Source organism: Nilaparvata lugens, chromosome 4 (genome assembly GCF_014356525.2).
Source record: "Nilaparvata lugens isolate BPH chromosome 4, ASM1435652v1, whole genome shotgun sequence".
NCBI classification, from domain to species: domain Eukaryota; kingdom Metazoa; phylum Arthropoda; class Insecta; order Hemiptera; family Delphacidae; genus Nilaparvata; species Nilaparvata lugens.
Genome location: NC_052507.1, coordinates 28,826,284 through 28,850,315, shown reverse-complemented (window position 1 = coordinate 28,850,315; position 24,032 = coordinate 28,826,284). Strand labels below are relative to the sequence as shown.

The following is a 24,032-nucleotide window of genomic DNA, read 5'->3' as shown; positions in this document are numbered from 1 at the left end:
TTTTTCACTTATTAATATTTATCTCAAGAACGAAATGTTGTATTGATCTGAAATTTGGCACGAATATTTTTGCTATGAAGACTCAACTTTAAAAAATAATAATAAACATGTTTTATGTAAATTTTCACCATTTTAAATTTTTTATGGCAAATTTCACGAAAACCGTTCACTTTGCAGAAAATTAACAAGAAACAAAAAAGTTGGCAAATTTTATCAAGATTTCAAGGATATCTTATCTATGTGGATTAGTGGAAGAATAAAAGAGAAATTTGATCTTTTCGTACTGCATGCATGACCACGTTTCACAATTTAGACATCAATATTAAATTTTTAATTCCAATTGTATTTAAGATGAAGCTTTAAAACTCGGTATTGCTCCATATGGACAATATTACAATGATTTTACAATGTTTTTGAGATGATCTTGTTTGTCTTGTAAAAGTATGATTGTACGAAAAAATTAATTTCTCTGTTATTGAGTTTAATGTAATAACAATAAGGCAACTCTATTTCAAAAGACTTTTATAGATATTGTTGAAAACAACAAGATAAATTTATCAGGACTGATAAACCTGTTTATAACTTGTGTCCTGACACATCATTGAAATATATTGTACACGATTCAATACACACGATTCAAGGTTGTGCTTTAGAAGAAGACAGCATAATATGTATATGCGCACTAGATTCATAAATATTGCTTCTTTGATTTTCAATTGAAAGTTCGTGATAAAATGATTGATCCTGGATAAGGAAGAAGTTCTTCTCTCGCTGGGAGTGGTATGCTATCTATAGTTTCACTCATTTAGGCTTTTCAGTTTAATACTTTTTTAAAAAGTAGGCTTCCATGTTTTTCATAAATAAATAAATTGTTGTTCTTGGTTTTTTCACACTTCCATAAGCGGGCAGGATTTATTCTTTTGCTGGTGATGCCTAAAAATTCTTCTTTCTATTTTATACTTTCATGTTTTTAAGTTTTCTTTGATGTTTTATTTTAATAAAATAATTTTCAAATTTGTAATGAATGAATTTTCTGGTAAATAGCTTTTAAATCGAATAAAGAAAATTAATAAGGGAAAATAATTCTATTGGCTAGGTAGCTTTGTTAATTGGTTCTATTATTTCATGTTATGTTCCAATACTGAAGCTTTGGAGTATTTATGAATTCATATCATTGATATTGTAAACTATTTCCTGGAATATTGTGATATATCACATTATTGAACAAATGTCATTCATGTATTATTATGTGTAGAATACATAGGTTACTCTATAGTAAACAAATCTTCAAGTAAATTATATACTACTGAAGAGATCATACATTAAGAGACAGTAAGGAAACACAGTCATGGAAGAGTGGGAAAAACAATGATTAGCATGTCGACCTGAGAAGAGTGGGGGAGTTTGATTAGGTGGATGCCTGCGACGACGATGATTATGATAAAAAAGGGGAGTGGTTGGCTTGCGTATGTGTGGGCTAGAATAAGGGTGGGGGTAGGTTTCGGTCCGATGGTCGAGAGACAGACTTTGAAATTTTTAATAACCAGTGAGCAGTGAGCAGTCAGTCGGCCGCCGGTGAGTTTCGGGAGAGGTCGTCGATTGTTAGTGGCACTGTGAGTACGCGAGGTTGATAAGGAGTAGAGGAGAGAGTGCTACCGCCCCCGGGGTTGAGGGGATGGAGGGCAGACACCACCACCCCCATCATTTGAGTGGGGTCGGATCACTTGCCAGATATTGCGATGCACTGGCCCCGTACCGAGTTCCGCCACCGCCACCAGCCAACCAGTCGCCGCCTCCGGCCGCCTCCACGTCGCCCTGGCACAGGATGATCCAGCGGCCCCTCGTCAGCCACTTCCTGCAGCTGGTTGCCGCCGCTGGGGGCAGTTCCGGGTCCGGGTCAGAGTCCGACTCACCCAGTCCGCCGCAGCCGAGGAAGTCGCGTGCCTTCACCATCGACGCCATCCTCGGCCTCTCACAGCCGCCCCCAGTCGCCGCCTCCGCTGCCGCCCACGCGCAGGCTGCCCTCGACTTCAGTCGCTCCACAGGTTGGTCAATGCTTTACAAGTCGGTGGTGTTTTGGTATATTTTTCAATTAATTAAAGCTATTCTCAAGCTTTCCGTATCAAAAACTTCAAGAAGAATCAAGACCCATTATTTTTCACGACATCCTCTAAATCACAAAAGTGTTCATTACACAGTTGATTTCATTATTGAAATACAGTTCAAGGTTCCACTATCAAATGTATTATGCCTCCACAAATATCATTCAATTATCAATTTCAATTCAATTTTTATTTCCCAATAATTCAGTTTCACAATATCATTACAAATATACGATTACATGAATCACTATAGCGAAATAATTAACGAAAATTGTTTATGATTTTTTTATTGTTTCATTCAATATAGTCGTGAAACATTTATAAATTATCTAAAAGGATCTAGAGGAAAATTCTATGAATCGTTACATCTCGAATGGGGTAACGTGAACATTGAGTTTGTCGAATAGTATTGAAAAATGTTATAACATAAATTTATTTTATCAGGGTATGTCAAATATAAACAGAATCGCATTATTACTTGATAATGACTGCAGTACAGCGTTATCGAACCAATATTACAGTCACGTGTTTTGCTTAATACAGTCGTGATACATCGCATCTTAATGGACCAATAGTGGTGTTCTACGAATCGGGATATTCTCAATAACGGGGTTGTTTTCATACAGAGGCTTACGTACAGCCTGTTCAAGAGTATTGATAGTGAATGCTTTAAAGTGGGAAATTCGTTTTATCGGGGTTTTTTACATTGATACTAAACATCTACAATATTACTAGTTGGCTTGATCTAGGGTGGTTGTGCCTGTCGGTCCATGCTAAGACATCATAATATCGTGCTTTCTTCATAATAAATCAGTGAAAGCTATATCAAATGATCTGTCATCCTGATAAAATTTACAAGAGAGTGTATTTAAAAAACGTCTTATACCAGAATACAAAATCCAAAGTCACATATAAATAACAAAATAGCAGGTTATACATGTAATACTACTCTAATATAGATATGTTATAGAAGTGTAACAGAAGAAGAAAGTTCGGTTCGATCTGTAAATACGGTTTCTCATGAACTTATTGCTGGCTCAGAAATGATTAACTAAGGTTAGTCGTGGCATGTGTTTGAGGTGAAACATAAATTATTTTCATGGAAGTCTTCAAAAACAAAACAGGAGTGAATAAGAATTCAGATTGTATCACGTGTTACAATGCATGAAACAAGTAAATAAACACTTCATGATGTCCTCATAGAATTTTGTACTTATGATTTATTGAAGTATGTACCAGAAAAATAGTTTGTTCTCTTTGGAAGTCCCAAAATCAAAATTCCATTCAAGTTTCACAGATTGTGCAGCTCATCAAAATTTCAAAATGAAATATAATTTTGAAGCTGGAGTTGAGGATGTTGCCATCCATCTCTCCATTTTAGGATATTGATAAGATTTTTTTCAATTTATAAATTTAATTCATTCACAATTCAAATTTTATCCAGCCAGAAGGTAGAATATACATAAGATCATGACAAAACACATAAATTGCGCAAATTTGAATCAGATTCAGTCCAACGTATTAGTAGTATAATATACTAATTCAATCTGAGTATTATTTTAATTTATTACAGCCCAGTAAATTAATGTCTCTGTAATTATCAATCAAGTAGACGTCATCATTGACTGACTTTCAATCGAAATAGATGAATCCATAACTGCAATAGATGAAACCAATGTTGAATTCTATTAGGTCTACTAACGGAATAAGGGAATGTTACTAGTAAGTTACTATAGTTTGATTTTCAATACGAGACCAGACATCATCATCTCGGCTATATTGTTAAATTGTTGAACCTAATATGAGTTAATTATAATGTATTATTAGATAGGGATTTATTAGTGAACTGCTACTGCCGTAATCGCTACAAACAAGACCTATAGGCCTATGTACGGTATGTTACAAGTAATTATCAATACTCTGAGTCACCTATATGAAACCTAATGAGCCTAATTGCTTCAATATAGGCTGTGTCAAAAATCCAAACTATGTTATTACTGAGAGGTTTGGTTGTTCCTAATTAACCCACAAAAGGCTCAGACGCTACATATAGGCCTCTAATTGGAAGAAAGCAAGCGATAGCCAAAGGCATTATACATGTATTCAATTCCAGATTACAATAAATATTATTGTACAAATCTTAGATTTTTTCATATTCATATGATGAGAGATTAATAAACGAAAGAAAAATAGAAAGTCCAAAAATAGCTGAGCTGAATAAGCCTACTCAAAATCAAAGTACTGAAGAGATTAAAATAATCCATTGTATTTATCAATCAATCATCGAATGTTTATTGAATGCTTCAAACGAATAGTTCTAATGTCTTCCAATTATTGCTCTATTTGCTATGTATGTATATCATACTTTATGTATATATATATATATATCATATTATATGAGCAACTTAATTCGAAATATTATACAGTAGAATGAATATTGTCCATCAGGACAGCTTAGCGTATTTAATTAGATTCTCAGAATTGTTTGATGGTTATTCAATTTGAAAATTTCCAATGAGCTATAACATTACACGTACACTACATTATTTCACTTCTACATTTTCTCTATAAGTTCTTCAAGATTCGCTAATTATGTTCAAAGAACAATATTTTTTGAGGGCTTGAAAAATTGTTGAAACTATAATCAGATTGCATAATACTAGTAGTTCTGTGAACAGTAGACCTCGCGCAGCCTCCTTCAATACTGTCCATCAAAGTGAATTATGTCTTGTCCTGAAATGTCGGCCAGATATCGGTGTCTAAACAACTAATGACTGTTTGGGTTGTTTTAACGACAATATTAATTAATATCAACTATAATTATTAGCATTACAATGCTAATAATTTGTTGTAAACAACTATGCTACTATCATCAAAAGCTTACCGAGTTGAAAGCATAGAAAAAAATATGCTAATTCGAGTTATCAATTATTGCATGCTTCATTGCTTGCGAAATTCAAAAAGGAACATACCTGTCAAACAAATTTCATGAAAATCTATTGCTGTGTTTTGTCGTAAATGCGGAACATATAAACATACATATGAACATATAAACATAAAGAGAAATGCAAAATCGTCGACTTGAATCTTAGACCTCACTACGCTCGGTCAATTGAAACAGTAAAGTAATTTAGTTTTATCAGAAATATTATTACAGTAGAAATAATAATATTATTAGATATAATAATATAGGTAATAATATATTATATTAGATTGAACATTGAAGATAAATACAGTGAAGTGGCATCAAAGTAGAATCTTACAGACTGCCTGCCACCAGTTAGTTAAGACTTTGTGCTAAAAGTCGGAACATTAGAAAGCCTAGAGGTAATTCAAATTGGATTAATCACGAAATAGACTATTGCAATTAATGCTAATCCAGCAGAATGTTTTGACACAATACTCATTCCTTGAAAATATTATATTAGAAAACTAGTGGCTCATTATTACAATCATCATCATCATCATCATCCTCATTATTTCAGTATGTCTTTACTTGCACCGATAGATGTGGATATCTATGGAGTTGCGTGGCATCCAAAGTGTACTAAACTGATCAAGTAGATAATTACATTTTCAAGAATTATTTTTCAAATTGAATGCTCAAGTAGCTATTTTCTTATCTAACCAAAACAGTATATCTGTAGACGCCAAAGAAATTGGATTCTGAAGGCAATTTTAACCCCCTAGAATTTCCTCTCCTTTTGAATTCTACATGAGTCATCATACTACTGGCTGCCTCAGCTCAAGCTCAGCTTGAAGAGAGTCGCAAATGATATTAAATACTAGCAGGAAACCCGTGATCTGCAAGGGTCTATTTTAAAACTTGACAAACTGAAAAGTTGATGTGATGAAATCTTCAAGAATTGATAAAAGGCCTTTAACCATCCTTGGTAATTGAGTATCTATATGCAAAATTTCAAGTTAATCAGTTCAGTAGTTCAGACGTGATTATGCGTTAAACACAATTTTCCTATCCAATAAGCCAGTTCTTTGCTTTTTTATAGGATAGATTAATATTTAGATTATTATTTTTTCTTAATTGGATGAATTCCAAATACATTCCTCTCCCTGAATTCATCTTTGTAGGAAGCTTTTTTCTTACACTACCCTACTGTCATGTTTTGTGTACGAAAAAAATTTTACCACAAATGACAAATTTAAAGATCATTTGAGATTTTTTTGTTTGAATCAGTCCAATATCAATGAAGGTGATATATATTAGGAAGATGAATGTAGCATAAATCTTATGAATCTTTATGCGTAAATTGGCCTATTGACTATCAATTGACCTATTAAGTGGATTAAAAATTTAGTTTTTACTGATTTCTGAAGTACGGTATGGAAATTTGAAAATTAAGTTATGGAAATTTACATTGGCAATATTCTGCTCACTCCCCAAAATATTTAAAAACAGTGTACTACTGATAAAATGAGAACTGCTGGGTCTTCATTCGACTGCGACTCCATTTAGGCTTCTTTGCATCTATTTGCATCGATTTAAAAATTTTCAAAAATAAATATCTATTGGCAATGAATTCGCTTGAAATTTTACTGAATGAAGAAGACCTTCTTTAACAAAAATCAAGCATTTTACGGAAGAGAATAAATAAACCGAAATAAAAAATGCACGTTTTTTGCTAATCAGTGGAAAGTATTTGGAGTTCAAAAGTATGCTCTAAAATAATTTGGTAGAGGTAGTAGAGGAAGGGAAGAGAGACAAGAGAATAGATGGTCGAAGAATGATACTGTAAATTAGAACAGAGCTAAAAAATGAGGATGACTGACCAGATACAAAAAAGGATCATGTCTATAGACGTACCTCCAAGTTTCCCCTACTGTATTCGTCAACTAGCAACATGTTCTGTTCACGAGTCGTGAACAATATAGGCTACAATGTATTTTTCCAAATTCTATTGATGATTCAATTCTTCGGTTTTAAGATATCTTACATTAGAATGGTTGTCAAGTGGAGGCATCTATTCAGTTTGGAAGAAATAATAGTAAAAAACCAAATAATATACTGTTACTTCTCCATATAGAGAGCTTGCATTTATTTTGGGTGCTTAAATTGAGAAACTTATGCGGCTAGTACTACTTGAGAAGTTGGAATATCTTTTAATTTATTGAAAATTGTCTCAAAATCATTATTGAACTGATATGAACCTGAACTTGGAAGAGGAATATTATAGGGCCTACATATTTATTCTCTTCAAATATAAGTGATTTTGTACAAATGAATTAATAAATAAATGAATATATTCTTTTAATTATTAATTCCCAGTTTAATTAAATTTATGAATATAAAGTTTATATTTTGGACTCAAAATTGGACAAAAATCATAGTGTAAACATAACCTATTTTTGGCAACAGTTTTTGGCTTTAAGCCTGTTGTTCCTTTCCCAATCATTCATAATTTTATTAAGAACTAGCAGGTAACCCGTGCTTCGCAAGGGTCTATTTCAAAACTTGACAAACTGAAAACTTGACGTAATGAAAACTAGAAGAATTGAAAATAGGCCTATAAGAATCCTCGGTTGATAAGGAATTTATATGCAGCATTTCAAGTAAATCAGTCCAGTAGTTCAGACGTGATGATGCATCAAACATAATTTTCCTATCCTTCACACGTGTATACGTGTTTAAGCCAGATCTTTCCTTTATTATAGTATAGAAGATGATAGATAGATGGATATATCATCCAGTATAGATGGATGATAAATCCATCTATCTATCATCTTCTATACTATAATAAAGGAAATGAATGAAAATAAATTTTGAAAGGTTTGAGTTATCGATGTGCGGTTTTACCATACCTTTTCTCTGGAAATCCTGTATCGCAATCATGTATCATACGACCACCTTCCAATTAAAAAAATCTGGTGTGGCGCACTCACACAACTTTTCTTGCCGTTATGGAAATTGATCACCTGACGCTAGTGTTCCCGCGCATCTCAAGTCTACTATTCAAAGATTTGAGCCAGCTGGTGACAGGGTAATAACGCTGGAGACACACGAGGTCTGCTATCTCTTCATAGTGAATCATTTAATAGAATCAACAGTTGCCAACAGTTCGCAATTAGATAATCACATTTTCTCGAATTTCGAGCTTATTTTTAATTTTAGGTGAAAATGTTACTGAACTTAGTTGTAAATCTCTACTCATGCTCGATCTTTTCCACTCAATTTTTTTTCTTTTAAATTGTATCTGAAGCCTGATAATTGAGAATCTAAAATCAAACTTTGCATGGATGGGGCGGAGCTCCTGAAATTTTTACAGATATGGGACTTGTGGCAGTATCAAGGTCCTCTGCGTCCAAAAAAGTGGTTTTTGGGTATTGGTCTGTGTGTGTGTGTGTGTGTGGTGTGTGTGTGTGTGGTGTGTGGTGTGTGTGTGTGTGTGTGTGTGTGTGTGTATGAGTGTATGTGCGTCTGTGTACACGATATCTCATCTCCCAATTAACGGAATGACGTGAAATTTGGAACTTAAGGTCCTTACAAAATAATGATCCGACACGAACAATTCCGATCAAATGCAATTCAAGATGGCGGCTAAAATGGCGAAAATGTTGTCAAAAACAGGGGTTTTCGCGATTTTCTCGAAAACGGCTTCAACGATTTTGATTAAATTTATACCTAGAATAGTCATTGATAAGCTCTATCAACTGCCACAAGTCCTATATCTGTAAAAATTTCAGGAGCTCCACCCCATCTATGCAAAGTTTGATTTTAGATTCTCAATTATCAGGCTTCAAATACAATTTAAACAAAAAAATCCAAATGGAAAAGATTGAGCTTGAGAATCTCTACAATTAATGTTCAATAAAATTTTCACCTAAAATTGAAAATAAGCTCGAAATTCGAGAAAATGTGATTATCCAATATTGCAAACTGTTGGCAACTGTTGATTCTATTTAATGATTCACTATGAAGAGATAGCAGACCTCGTATGTCTCCAGCGTTATTGTCCCGTCACCAGCTGACTCAGATCTTTGTTTATAAGTAGACTTGAGATGCGCGGGAACACTAGCGTCAGGTGATCAATTCTCATAACGGCAAGGAAAGTTGTGTGAGTGCGCCACACCAGATTTTTATTCTACTATAAGATGGAATAATTTGAGTAGTTTCCCTTTCAGAGAGAGTTTTAACAGCCCACAAAATTCATTTTTCATTTGAAGATATAACAAAAATGTGCTTATTTTTTGCTCAACTTGCCAATATAATACCACTCATCCAATATTAAAATTTTCGACTGACTGTACAGTGAGTCAGTCATTCTATCAGGGCTCGAATAATTTTGGAATTTCAATTCAATAAAAATGGAATAGAATAATTTCTTTAAGTAAATATCAACATCTTGCGTGCGTTTTCATATTGCCAATACAGTATTGATGAAACTGTAGACGTTAATTTAGCACTTTGTCTCAAAAAACTGTTCTAGCTGATAAATTAATAATCCATGCCACATGTAGGCCTAAACATTGCATCAGGAAAACGAAGTTTCAAAACTATGTTTTCTCTAAACAGATGTTTTTGAGATAATTTCTTTGATTCAGCTGTTTCACATTCACCATAATTATTATTTTACAGAGTTTGTGAAAATATTTATTAATTATCAAAACAATACTATTATTATTATTATTATTATTATTATATTATTATTATTATTAGCCGTCAAGCTCCCAGATGGAAGACGCTGAGCAAAATTTGGTTCATTTTTTGTTTTTCTTGTTCTTTTTATCAATCCACCAGTTTTCATTTTCAGTGAGAACTCCGCTTTCCTTGCTTCACTCCATTTTGTTCCCACTCTTGGCACAGTCATCTCTGGTTTAACTTCCCATTTTTCAACCTTTTCTCTGAAACTGTTCCTGTTGTATATTTCATCATTGTTAATGTTAGCAAGTATTAAGTCCTTCTTGACGTTTTTCATCCATGCACCTCCATTACTAAGGGTTGCTACATATGTTACTATTCTTTTTGTAAGTCTGTGATCTGGAAGCCTCATTATGTGACCATAAAATTTAAGGCGCCTTTTCCTGATGTCTGCTTCTATGTTAGAGTATTCTTCAACTTTGGCTGTTTTCTGTAGTCTATAACCATCTTCGGTCTTTCTTGGTCCAAGTATTTTTCTAATTATCTTCCTTTCTTCTTTTTTCAAATTTTCAGTATCTGTTTTTCTGCTAAGTGTTAGGGTCTCGCTGGCATACAACATTGTTGGCTTGATTACTGCGTTATAATGTTTGATTTTGGTATTGATAGACATACATCTCTTATTATAAATATATTGCACTAGCCCTAGGCCTTTACGAGCTTTCTGTATCCTTTCATTTTGTGCATGTTTTTCTGATATAATTTCCCCAAGATATTTAAAGTATGGTACCTTCTTAATTGTTCCATATTTTGTTTGTAATTTAGTAACTTCTATATTTGATGTTGTGAAAACAGTTTTTTCAAATGATATTTGTAAGCCTACTTGTTCAGCACATTCTTTTAAAATTTCTATTTGTTTTATTGCACTTTCCAATGAATCTGACATTATAGCAAGGTCGTCTGCAAAAGCTAAGTATGGAATTTGAAGATTATTTTTCTTGGTTCCCAGCGAGATTGGCTTCCAGTGGTTCACCTCCTTCAGTTTCTTTTCCCATTCTTCCATTACTCTATCAAGAACTATGTTGAAGAGCAGTGGTGATAATCCATCACCTTGCCTAACACCAGTCTTTATCTCAAAAGGCTTCGAAAGTTCTCCCATAAATTTTATTTTTGATGTTGTGTTTGTCAATGTTTGTTCTATGATTTTTCGAGTTTTCTGATCCAGGCCTTTCTCTTCAAGAATTTTAAATAGTGTTGGTCTGTGGATTGAATCGTAGGCTTTCTTAAAATCAACAAATACGTATATTGTGGCTTTACTTCGTAATTTTCTTATCTGTGATATTAATTTCAAGTTCAATATTTGTTCTGGACATGAACGATTTGGTCTAAATCCAGCTTGGAAATCTGAAATTTTGGGTTCTAGTTGTTTCTGGGTTCTTTCAAGAAGACAAGCTGATAATATTTTATAGGCGACAGCAAGAAGAGAAATACCCCTATAGTTATTCACATCGGTCTTATCTCCTTTTTTATGCAATGGGTGTATTAGAGCACATTTCCAATCTTCAGGGATTTCCTCTGTGATCCATACATTCTGGATAATTGAAACTAGCTCTTTTCTCGAATTATACCCTAGGTTTTTTAAAAATTCTGCTACAATCCCATCTTCTCCAGACGCCTTGTTATTTTTTAGTTTACCTATGTGTTTGATGATTTCTTCTTCTGTTGGTGGTAATGATTCATCCTGTTGTAGAGGTATGTGGTTGAAAATCGGGAGAATTTCTATAGGTTCTGGACAGTTTAGAAGATTTTCAAAATAATTAGCTAGTACTTCGAGAAAATGTGATTATCCAATATTGCAAACTGTTGATTCTATTTTAATGATTCACTATGAAGAGATAGCAGACCTCGTATGTCTCCAGCGTTATTGTCCCGTCACCAGCTGACTCAGATCTTTGTTTATAAGTAGACTTGAGATGCGCGGGAACACTAGCGTCAGGTGATCAATTCTCATAACGGCAAGGAAAGTTGTGTGAGTGCGCCACACCAGATTTTTATTTTACTATAAGATGGAATAATTTGAGTAGTTTCCCTTTCAGAGAGAGTTTTAACAGCCCACAAAATTCATTTTTCATTTGAAGATATAAAAAAATGTGCTTAGTTTTTGCTCAACTTGCCAATATAATACCACTCATCCAATATTAAAATTTTCGACTTACTGTACAGTGAGTCAGTCATTCTATCAGGGCTCGAATAATTTTGGAATTTCAATTCAATAAAAATGGAATAGAATAATTTCTTTAAGTAAATATCAACATCTTGCGTGCGTTTTCATATTGCCAATACAGTATTGATGAAACTGTAGACGTTAATTTAGCACTTTGTCTCAAAAAACTGTTCTAGCTGATAAATTAATAATCCATGCCACATGTAGGCCTAAACATTGCATCAGGAAAACGAAGTTTCAAAACTATGTTTTCTCTAAACAGATGCTTTTGAGATAATTTCTTTGATGCAGCTGTTTCACATTCACCATATTATTTTACAGAGTTTGTGAAAATATTTATTAATTATCAAAACAATACTATTATTATATTTATAATAAAAACATTTTTATCATTATTATTAAAAATATTTATCAATTATCAAAACAATATTATCAAGGTCAAGTGGTATCAGGTAGAAAGCAATAATAGAAAAAGATGTTCCTTTTTTAATTTCGACCATATGATTTGGTGATTTTTTATTTTTTTATGGAATCGTATGTACCATTAATGAAATTTGAACATTAATTCTGGAAAATCTAGAAGGAAAATTGAAATTTGTGCTTCTAGGTGCACGAGATTGATATTTTTAGAATCTATGTGCGAAATTTGGAGATCTAAATCATTCCCGTTTTTCCGGTATGCAATCCACAAGTTGACATGTTTTGATGCAAACAAACACAACCCTACTCTCTCTTATTATATAGATGATAATGTATGTATCAATGTATAAATAATAATGAATATCTTGCCGTCATGCCTGATAGGAACAATTTACTGTACCACAAAATTTGTTAACAAAGTTGCCTCAATACATAACACCATAATATAGAGACTGAAACTTGGAAAACAAAAATAAATTAAATAGACTATCCTCAGAAATTGAATATATATATTTGTGTGTATCTTTTGTAAATTTCAATAGTCTACATGGTCTCCAAAACAAACATTACAAATTCTATCACATAGTACCACATAACACTAATAATCAGTGATAATTGATCATAATTATAATAAGTTATTTGAATATTGTTTTAACCATGTTCTCAATTTATTATAATAAGATACTGATAATATACTCGTTCATATTTTTCATAACTTTTTTTTCAGAACAGACATTTGAAAACTATCAACCCTTCTGCTAATTTGGACCGCTCTTCACGATTTCAATTCATTTATCCATTTGAATATAAAGTGAATAACGCACACGTTCATTCTTAGACGAGAACGAAACACCATAAATCACACTAAATCAGAACCGACCCATCAATTTCATGCCGGTAATTAATTGTTCATAGCTTTGTTGCATTGAAATCGGGTAGGGAAAGATGATCAGCGATGTATGATAATAATAGTTGTTCGGCTGGCAATGAAATCAGTCGCGCATGGATGAATCGCAGGGTGGAGGGTGGTGAGTGGTGAGTAAAGTTTGAATTGTATCGATGTGATGCTGCAGGGATGTTCGCTGCTAATGTTGGGATTTCGACTGGAATAGTTAGCAGCTATGCTGCAAGTTGTGTTGGGGATGTTTGCTTGCCCGCGATTACATGTAGGCTTATTATATAATCACACACCACCCTTGCTGACCCACCCTTACACAAACAGTCAGTCGATTTCGGCCGGCCCTTGGCATTGCGGTTGGCAACAAGGGGTTGAGTGGTGGTAATGACTTATTCCAACCCTGTGCGCTTTATTCGAAATCATGCACTCAGCTTCAAACCTCACCCGCAAAGCAGGGCCAGAACCCATTTGATTTAACACAGGTTTGCGGCCATGTTCAAACAGCGTTTCTAACAACCTTTAGCGTTCAACCAAATATGATTCCCATAGATCTGACTCTAATCTCGACAACCTCAGTTGCTACTGCTGCTGAAAATCATCAAGATTGGAACTGGAATATTCATTTTCCAGAAATTGTTAAACTTTTCAACCATACAACCGTATGAAATTGATTATTATGTACTATAAATAAAAAAATATGCTAATAGTTATTTGTATATCTAGAGTGAAAAGTACTGTTTTTTCTCCCCGAGGGAAAAGTTTGAAGCCCGAGGCGAAGCCGACGGCAACAATTTTCCTGAGGGAGAAAAAACATTTTTCACTCGTGATGTACACAACATTTTTCCTCCACCTACATTTTTATAAAAACTGCAAATAAAACAATTATTGTTAAAAAGTTACGTGACCAGTAAAATGTGTTACAAAATAAGCTAAAAATTGAACAGCCGGCTTGTTATCACACAGTTAACTGCCGACAGCGCTATGCGCTTTCTGTCGGAAAAAACAACAATGGCCGACTCGACTACAACTATGATGAAGTTCCCGTTTAAAATTTGATAGGTTAATGAGGAATATTCGTTGGCTGGTATTTTGAATAATATGGAATATGAAAAAATATTTGTACATTTTTATAGTATACTGATATGAAGTTTGTAATAATTCTAGCATGAAACATATATTTCATATATTGATCAAATGTCTGGTTGAGGTATTGAATTTATTTGTTTTAATGACTACTCTATATTCTTCCTCATCTGAGCCTAGATCTTCTAACCTATTTCAAATGTAAGTTTTTAAAATAGAGATGCTTCCCATGTTATTTAAATGGAGTTACTTTTACGCTCTAGGGAGTTTTCCTGTTTTTTCCTCCCGAGAGCGAAAAAGTGACACTTTAGTATTATGTTTCAGGGAGTAAAGTAGGCTCTTTAGACAATAGGTGGAGGAAAATAACATTTATCTTCTTTACTGATCAATGTGAAATAAATAGGGTTTGGCTGGTTATTTGAATTTTCATTGCCATAATGCAAAAAGGTATTCAACGTGAACAATTTTTGAGTAAACATAAGAAAGATGTCAGTCTTTGCCCAGTCTTATGTCGAAGCGGTTTCACCATGCTCCTCGAACATTGAGTTGAACGGTGGAACTAACTTCGATTACCCTCACCATCAAAACCTATTCGATAATGAATCATGGATGAATGGAAGATGGAATGATAATGAATGAATGAAGAGATCTAATGCTTTCTCGTTAAATCCTCAGCTATTAGTAAGTTACATACATACAATCATTGAGTTGTATGGCCTAATTTATTAATATATATATATATATATATTTTATTATGGATGAGCTATTGTGTTTGTGCATGGATAATGGGATGAGATAATGAGATGAAGTCTCGCTAGCAGACTGAAGGGTGCAACGCCTTAGTCGTATCGATTTGGCTGGATTTATTTCCACCTTTATTTATAACTAGCAGAAAACCCGTGCTCCTCAAGGGTCTATTTAAAAACTTGACAAACTGAATACTTGACTGAGTGGATTCTTGAAGAATTGAAAATAGGCCTATAACCATCCTCGGTTAATTAAGAATCTATATGTAAAATTTCAAGTTAATCAGTCCAGTAATTCAGACGTGATGATGCGTCAAACATAATTTCCCTATCCCTTACAATCATGACTGTGTAAGTCAGCTCTTTCCTTTATTATAGTATAGATTATTAGTCGAACCAAACTCGTTTAACCAAGCAAATGTTTTAATTCTTATGATTTTGCAGTGCAGTCTTTTAGAGAGTATAAGAATTTGAAAGTAGCATACATATATTGGAAATGCATTAACAATATTGATTCTTCTCTATTGAAAAAAGATCTACAAAAAGGGTCATTTTGTATTCTTCCCCATCAATAATTCAGTACAGGACAATAAAAACGTAATAACACTCGAATGACAGACACCCTACTGCTCTTAGTACAAATTGATTAATGTATTTGTACATCCAATTGTGCTCGCTGACAAATTACAATAATTTTCAAGGAGAGGTGACATTAAGTGAGTTAGTTCTCTCGCCAATTACATGTGCTACATTAACTCTTTGGCTGGCTGCAAATTAGGGTACAAATGAGAGGAGCACAAGCTATTCTTTATCATTTTTTCACCAACAAAGGCGACCAGTGAGGGTTTCATTTGAAAGCAATAAAACAGTTCGAGAAGCTTGAAATTTACAGTTCACTGGCTGCTACCATATTTCACTAGGCATCATATATCGGTGTGTGTAACGCATGAAAGGATGAATAATAATAGTAGCAGGATGAACGGGTGTTGGAGCACAGCACACAACTTTAGATAGGCTGTTGTTCCTTTGAGACCGCATTGCAACCGCTGTAACAACCCGGCGGTTTTGTTCCGGACGATCGGATCGTTTGTAGCACTAAAACCTACGCCACCTCCACCCTTTGCCTCGTACCTTTCTTGTTCCGGCTCTGCGCCCTACGCCTAACTGACCCTTTATATCTTTCACCTTTTGGCAGAGCGCGTCATCAGACCAATTGAACACTGGCACCATCATTATTTGCTCCTTTTGTGGCCCTACTTTATTTCAACGAGTCCCACACCACTGACAACGCCGGCCGACAATTTATTTGATCGTAGACTTCTACCACACGCAATTCGAATTCAACTGTGCTCTTTCAAAGTTGTCTGATGTATTTTGAATTGGTTGACCATTAATTGATGAGCCTTTCCCTTGTTTGACAAATGATCGAGTGCACTGGAGACCAGTCGATGAGTCGATGAAAATAACTTCAAGATTGATGTGGCATATTATAAGTGGAATGAACTTTTATTGTCAACTAGTTGGCCCGGCGAACTTCGTACCGCCAAATAGTTCAATGCATCTCATGACAAACTTCTACAGAAATTCCCATTTTTCATTTTTGTTTATAAGCCATTAGTTTTCTCTTGTTTCTGTTTTTTCTTTCTCTTCTTGCTTGAATTTTAGTATTTTTTTTGTTTTTGGTGTAGCGCTCTTTTGACTCTTTCGACCTTATAGCACCAACCTATATTGGTAATAGATTTAATTTGTTTAATGCTTTACACTTGAAGTTTTTGTTGTTCAATTGAAGTTTATTTTTCAGGTTAAAGAAAATAAATGTATATGTTATTCAAAAGATGAATTTGATTATCTTTTATTTCGCAAGGCTTTTCTAGATAGGAATTCTTTCCTCAGTTTAGTCTGAGTGGGGAAATATATTTCCTTGATTTGTTTTTGTTGAACTATTATTAGAAATGTATATGATTTTTCTGTGAAAATAAACAAATAAATAAAGTAGAAATAAAAACAAAACTTCTGCTGGATGCACACCTGAGGAGGCGCGAGGCGGCATTTTATTTATATAGATAATTTTCCAACTGCAAAATATATAATTTACTAATAATCAATTAATTCTGAACACCGAAGATTGCACAATTATTCAAAACAAAGCAATGTCTTTAGAGCATGTAAGTCTTTAACCTGAGGCCGCACTGCTGGATGGTTTCACACAGAACAGTAATTTTGTTTTAGTCGGGGCGTTTATAATAAAATACATGAGCGGTTATGGAGCAGCACACACTCTTGTCTACTATCTACCGACGGCAGTTGTATGACGCAATGATTATAACAGCTTATTTTTATTTCTGTGTGTGGCCAGCCCACAAATCTTCTCCCATAAGGATTACATGTAAACTTTGAAGGACCGTAGGAAAGAGTCCTGAAGTAGGTTATAAATTCGATAGGCCATAAACCTGGTACTGAACATAACGAACACAACTAAAAAAAGATCATCAAATTCGGTGCACACATAAAAAAGTTATTGAATGTCAAAATTTGAGGCTCGATTCTTATTTATATAGATCTATTCGTAAAGGATAAAAATGAATAATATTTTACAATTCTGAAAAAGTATCCAACGTCTTTTCAATAACATAGTATGTTCAAGCAGTGTTTAACAGAAAGATTTAAATAATCAATAGTACAATTATTATATTTTTAAAACAACTCTATAAGTACTCACCATTTTCGCTAAAACTTACCTTCGACGTCTGTATTGTCATCCCATTCTATAAAATCTTCATCACATCCTGCTTTGCAGCTGAAGCTATTCTAATGTTTGAAATACACTATACGGGAAGTTCAATAGGCATTCTGAAGTAATTTATAGGATCGAGAGGATCTGATTAATTCCCAATTATTATGATGGATGTGATTCAAAGTAAATAAATTCTCCAAGTAAATAATGTATGTTGAGAAAATAAAACAGTTTTTGGTAATTCTGGAAATCAATAATCTAATTTGAAATGAAAGAGTCAAGCTTTTAATAAACGATGTATCTTACGGTTTGATGGCATAAATTAGCACGAGGATAATGGAATGAACAGATTCCTGAACAACACAGCAGCTTCGGATAGCTTTGATTGTGAAAACTGTATAAAACCAGTATTATTTATTCACGAAAGAGTATCGCCGTAAATAGCCGACTCCATATCGCTCCATTTCAAAAGCGGAGGGGACAAAATTTCGAGATAATTTATTAATAAAACACGCCGAACCCAATCGTTGGAAAATTTGCAACATCATCGCTTTCAGCCGATAAAACAGAGAAAAAACGAAATTTTGCCATGTATAACGTCGCATTCGATGGAAGTTATTCGCCAGTTTTCATTTTAGCCGGGTGAATCAGACCGCTGTGTCGAAAGCCATTGTACTGCTGCTATTGAGTTCCGCCTCCGCCGACGAGTTATGAAAAATTATTATCGAATCCTCTTCCCTTCATTGCATCGCCTCATAATTACTGCTCTTTTCAAAGCGCTCATATCTAATGATCGATAATAGGAGCAGAATATTATGCTCATGAATTCATTGACACTTTAAAAAAGAAGCTTTTGGGAAGTTTCGCGATTGTAAACGAAGGTGTTAGGGCTACAGAACTAATGGTTACTTAGCCCAACTGTGTCGGATAGAGTCTATCGATTGAGAAGGAGACATTATGAATGAAATGTTGTTTAATAAAATGACGATCCTGATAGTTAGCCTGCAAAATGGATAATAAGTCTGTATCTGATTATCAAAATATATTGAAGAATCATCGACCAAGACAATGATTTGAGTCATGCTGACACAAAGTCTAGTGTTTTTAGCTCAATTCACAGGGAAATAACAGCATATTTCTCAATATAGACCATGTTAAAAATTTCCACTAATGATATGATATTATTAAAACGATATATTTCGTCGTCTGTTCACAGGAGACAAGAATGGAGAGAGTAAAAAGGGTGGAAAGTCAAAAAGGGTGAGGACGATCTTCACACCAGAGCAACTGGAGAGGCTTGAAGCTGAATTCGAGCGCCAGCAATACATGGTTGGCCCTGAGAGGCTCTACCTGGCGCACGCTCTGCAACTAACAGAGGCCCAGGTAACTATTATTTATCAATATTTTGAATGACAATACCAATAAATTTAGGCATGATCTAATAATCTTAGGCTCATACTATACAGACCAAGTCGCGTTTTCACTGCTTTACAGAACGCACGGATTTTTACAGGTCAGACTTTCCATATTATTTCTTATTTTGCTTGTCTAGTCAGTCGTATAGCTACTTCGTTTGTTGAGCTACATAAGAAGCCGTGCTTTCTGTTACAAGCAAAACAGCAACCGAGAAGTTTTGGTTCATACGGTCCATATAGTAAAGTGTAGTGTTTTTCAATTGAACCTGAGTCCTGAGAAATGTCGTTTTGTTCGAAAATATGGTTACAGGTGAAGCAACGGACCTGTTACAAGGCAAGATAATAAGAAACTGAATATATTAACTGTGTTATTACAATTGATAATATTAACATTATCTATTTTCGTTGCTCAGTATTGATTTTTGGAATCGAGCATCTAATATGTAAAAGATATTGATGTATATCTATCCAACGTCAAGTTTTATAGCTCGGTTCTTGAACAAAATTTTCCGCATTTTGTAGTATTTTGCCCTGTCTGACATCGGTAACCAACTGTGTTCTAAATACTATTACTACTATTGAACTACTCATATTTTCAAAGTTCCAATTCCAACTTCTGTTTCCTCTTTATTTACCAATGTAATCCACTGAATTGAACAGATTATTTAGAATCCCTTTTATAGTTTCTTTAGAGACTGATTAAGATATTTGATTCATGAGTTGTTTATAAATGCCTCTTGCTTTAATGCAGTTTTTATTGTGGTTTCGAAACAGTGGTGTGACCTACTCGTACCTGTAATATCGAATTCAGAAATTTAGAAAAGGATGACAGATCTCGTCTCAAATACTAATAAGCAATACGCATATTTTATCCCATACCTCTAATTGTCAACAATCTATACTTTCATACAATAATGATTTATCAATAATATAAATTTTGACTTAATTCTGTAATGAACTTACAATGATTTTAGTGATCGATTTCAAGGGATTCACCGCTTGCATCACATACCAATTATTTTAAAGAACATGTAGAGAGGCTTTTGGTAACTCAACTTTTTTGTTCTAGGTGAAGGTGTGGTTTCAAAACAGGAGGATAAAGTGGAGGAAACAACATTTGGAAATCCAGCAACAGAGGTTGGCAGCAATGAAACAACAGCAACAGCAGCAACACCACCAACAAGCACCTCAGCAGAGGCCCCCCTCCACCTCAGCAGCACCGCATCTTCAGACAAGGCCTCACTCGAGAGAGATGGAGAGTGGTGCTGAGAGTAGTAGTGCTGAGGACAGCAACAATCATTTCATTTCGAGCTCAGTCGAGTCATAAGTCATTTGTAAAAATCACTCGTGAGTCACAAAGCAGCTCAATGACGTTTTACATTGATGTGCTGTGAAGCTGAATGGACGGTGTTACCCAAAGCCCTATCAAATTATCGTGTATAAAGTGTCACTACAATGTAAATAGTACTATGTAAACGGAGATTTCAGAGACACTCCATTTGTACAGAATTTCAAACTATTCATATCTCTATAACTTATAACAAAACCCTTGTGATGTTCATGTTGAATAAGGTTACCCCTGAAATTCAGTGTTGAAAGTGTTCTGATAATATTGTGAAACCCATTCCAGTTGTGAAAGCCCCTTATCATGGAGAACCAAATAAATGTTAGTGAGATTGTTTCTGAATTGAATGTCTATCATTAAGGGGTTTTGAACCATTGACTTTACAAGATATACCAGAATTGGATATTTCAAAATTGCTGTGTGGAGAAACGATTTTTTGCATTAGTGGAATTTCTTCAGTAAACAAATAATTTGATCAGAAATATGAAATCGGACTACAGTATCCGATTACCATCAACTTTGATATAGTAAACAAGTTACTTTTTTGAAAATGTTGAATTTGTAAAATAATCAATGTTAAGTTATTCACCCAATATTATTATAATATTGTGAGATGCTTATCTCCCAAAATATATGCATTACTACTAAATCCTCTCAGCTACCTTCTCTGAAAACCTCTACCTTTGCCACTCCACTATGTTTTGACCACAAGAAGAGCTGAGGGCGGGGTGTACCTGCAGTCAGAATCGGCTGTTAGTTAATTTTGATTTACTTTGTCAATTTATGTAATATTCGAATTATACTTCAACGCTCTGAAATTGATAAGTACTGTTTACATTCTCATTATTTCTATTCCAATAAAATATTAGTTACCTTAAAATTTTGTAAAGAAATTTGAAAAAAAATACTATCCTACTCAAAATAATGAAAGAAGCGCTGAAATGCAATGGTTTCTGTATTTGATCCATACGGTAATTGGAATGTTTAAGTTATGCAAGAAATTTTCACTCACCTGAAATATGTAAATAAACTATAACCATAATTTTATTGTAAATTATTAAAAATATAAGATTCTATTGTAAGATTCAGTTATATTGGTTATTATTGAACTAAACATATCAATGGATGTTCTATATGTGTAGAAATAAAATGATGAATGTACGATGTACATAATCTAGAAGAAATCATAATTTTGTCCTATCACTGAGTGACCTTTCCCTGTATCATTGATACAAGTATAAGAAACGAAGAGAACTACGAGTATGTATTACTAAACTTAGAGCAGTGAAACTTTGAAAAATGTGAAAAAGAATACTTGAAGTTTTCATTAATGAAAGACAGCTATGATAAATAGTTAATATGATAATAGTTAGTTCGGGACTTTGCAATCGGGAGCAAGATCCAAACAAAGACCACGCCCATAAAGATACACTTCAAAGCTCCGCCCCCGCCACTTACTTCTGACTGGTTGATTTCATTTCCGAATTCTGCCCCCAGATGCCAGTAGTTACTGGGTGATGAAAGTAACAAATGCGGTTATTTTTGAAACGATTTTGGGCTCCACCTACTCTCTCGTGTTTTATCAACAATTCCAAATGTATTTCTAAACTCTATCGATAGATTGCAGTTGGTACTGAGTGATTGAGTGATTGATCTTCTAAGTTTTATCACCACGTAGGTGGTATTAAAGTGGTAGTAAAGTGCTATTGGGTAGTGCAATGATTCTTGTTCAAGGGATGAGAACAGTTTTTTATTGCTATTGATCATGTGATACTTCCTCTATTAAATTCCATAGAAGTACAATTTGTGATTTCACACAAGATTGATAATTCACACCTATATTTAATTCATTATTCAATGAAGAAAATCGTTACTATTCTTTGTCAAGAAAGACAAATATTTGGCGTAGAAATGAAGTGAATTCGGAAAACTCACTAGGACAACCCTTCCATACAGGTTGAAGCCTTTCTATTATAACCTCGAACATGTATTTCTTTGCTTTTAGGAATATATTACTGAACATATCTTATACAATATAATTAAAAAGAACTATGTTTCAATAGAATTGGAGAAATGGAGTATTATATGCTAAAAAGCTAAACCTGTGCAATAAATTTTGGATGAAACTTTTCAAATAGAGCGCATAATATAAGTCGTACATCGGTTGTAATGCTCAATCATCTATCAAAGGAGTATGAATAAGAAACTACGTATTATTCAAAGAAGTCGAATCCATCTTACTCGTATATTCAATAATACATTCAAAGTCGTCTAAGTTTGAATTCCATTGGGAAAGGAATTCTATGAAGAAAGGAATATGTGAATGAGACATGCATTCAGTCACGAGTAAAGCCCAGGACACACTCATTATGCAGCGTTCCCATTCCACTCCGGTCACATCACTGATGACAACACCCTAGAATGGTGCATGCCTCACATGTCCGTCACGTGATCTGCACCTTCGTCACCTTTCCTCCCAACAGGAATATTAGACCTGAGTAGGATCGGACCGCTGCATGACAGGTGTGGCCTGGCCTTCAAAGGTCAATCAGTGATGACTGTCAAACTTATTGCTAGAGGAAGAGAGCGTATGCGGAGTAGGCTAATCTAGTCTCTCTTCATGCTACTGCAATTTCAACTTCCATCTCCCATTCATACCATGTTATACAAATCACAGGCTCCTTAAACCTTGAACACCTTACAAAAATATTATATTTATTGCTGAAATTTCTGATTTGAACCACTACCTCCGTAAACAAAGCTATAGTGCATTCGTGTGGCGTCAGCACAGGTAAGGCTCCTACACCAATAAAAACACTAGCTGATATAGATCAGCTTAAATCTGTGCTGACGTCTCACGGATGCACTACGGCTTTGTTTACGGAGGTAGTGTTTGAACACGAGCCCGACTGCCAGTAAGTGTTCACAGGGATTCCACTTCAAGTGTTTATGTATTTCCTCTTGTATAACTTATCACATCATGAAATTCATTCTTCCTTATTGCAGTTCTCTGAGGCATACATTTGTTTTTCCTGTATACGAAGCTCCTACCGACAAATAAAGCATTTCAATGAAAAATACTGAGTGGTTCAAGAGCTCTAGATGGGGAAATTCATTTGTAAGAAAACGCACCCTATAGCTCCTGGGCTGCACATTGTAGATAATATTCCACGGTTGGAAAGAGAAGAGAGAACGGATTCGAGCAATTCCAGTCGGTGGAAGGACGATGTGGAAAAAAGCAGCAGAGAATATCGGCCGAGATTTTATTTGAATTCTGAGCGGCTGTAGCTTTGTGAACGAGTCGAAAATGGAGCGAAAGGGAGCCGAAAAAGGGAACATTATTGCTTGGAGTGGAAGGGCGTTGGGTTGGGTTGGGCTGGCGGAAACGAGGGTAGTTATCTCTCCTATCAGCGACTGGGAAAAGCGCTTCTATTTGTGGTTGCCTGGCGGACCCTCAATACAACAGGCTCCAGT

At 34.5% G+C, this 24,032-nt stretch overlaps 1 protein-coding gene across 1 annotated transcript; it reads left to right on the top strand.

Annotated features, from left to right (window-relative positions):
* The first annotated feature begins 1,559 nt into the window (after nucleotides 1–1,559).
* Nucleotides 1,560–21,748, top strand: LOC111046510 (homeobox protein BarH-like 1). The gene is made up of 3 exons (XM_022332073.2): nucleotides 1,560–2,045; nucleotides 19,015–19,181; nucleotides 20,283–21,748. The coding sequence occupies exons 1-3, from the start codon at nucleotides 1,676–1,678 to the stop codon at nucleotides 20,538–20,540; spliced, it is 795 nt and encodes a 264-aa protein (XP_022187765.1). The 5' UTR covers nucleotides 1,560–1,675; the 3' UTR covers nucleotides 20,541–21,748.
* Nucleotides 21,749–24,032: the final 2,284 nt, after the last annotated feature.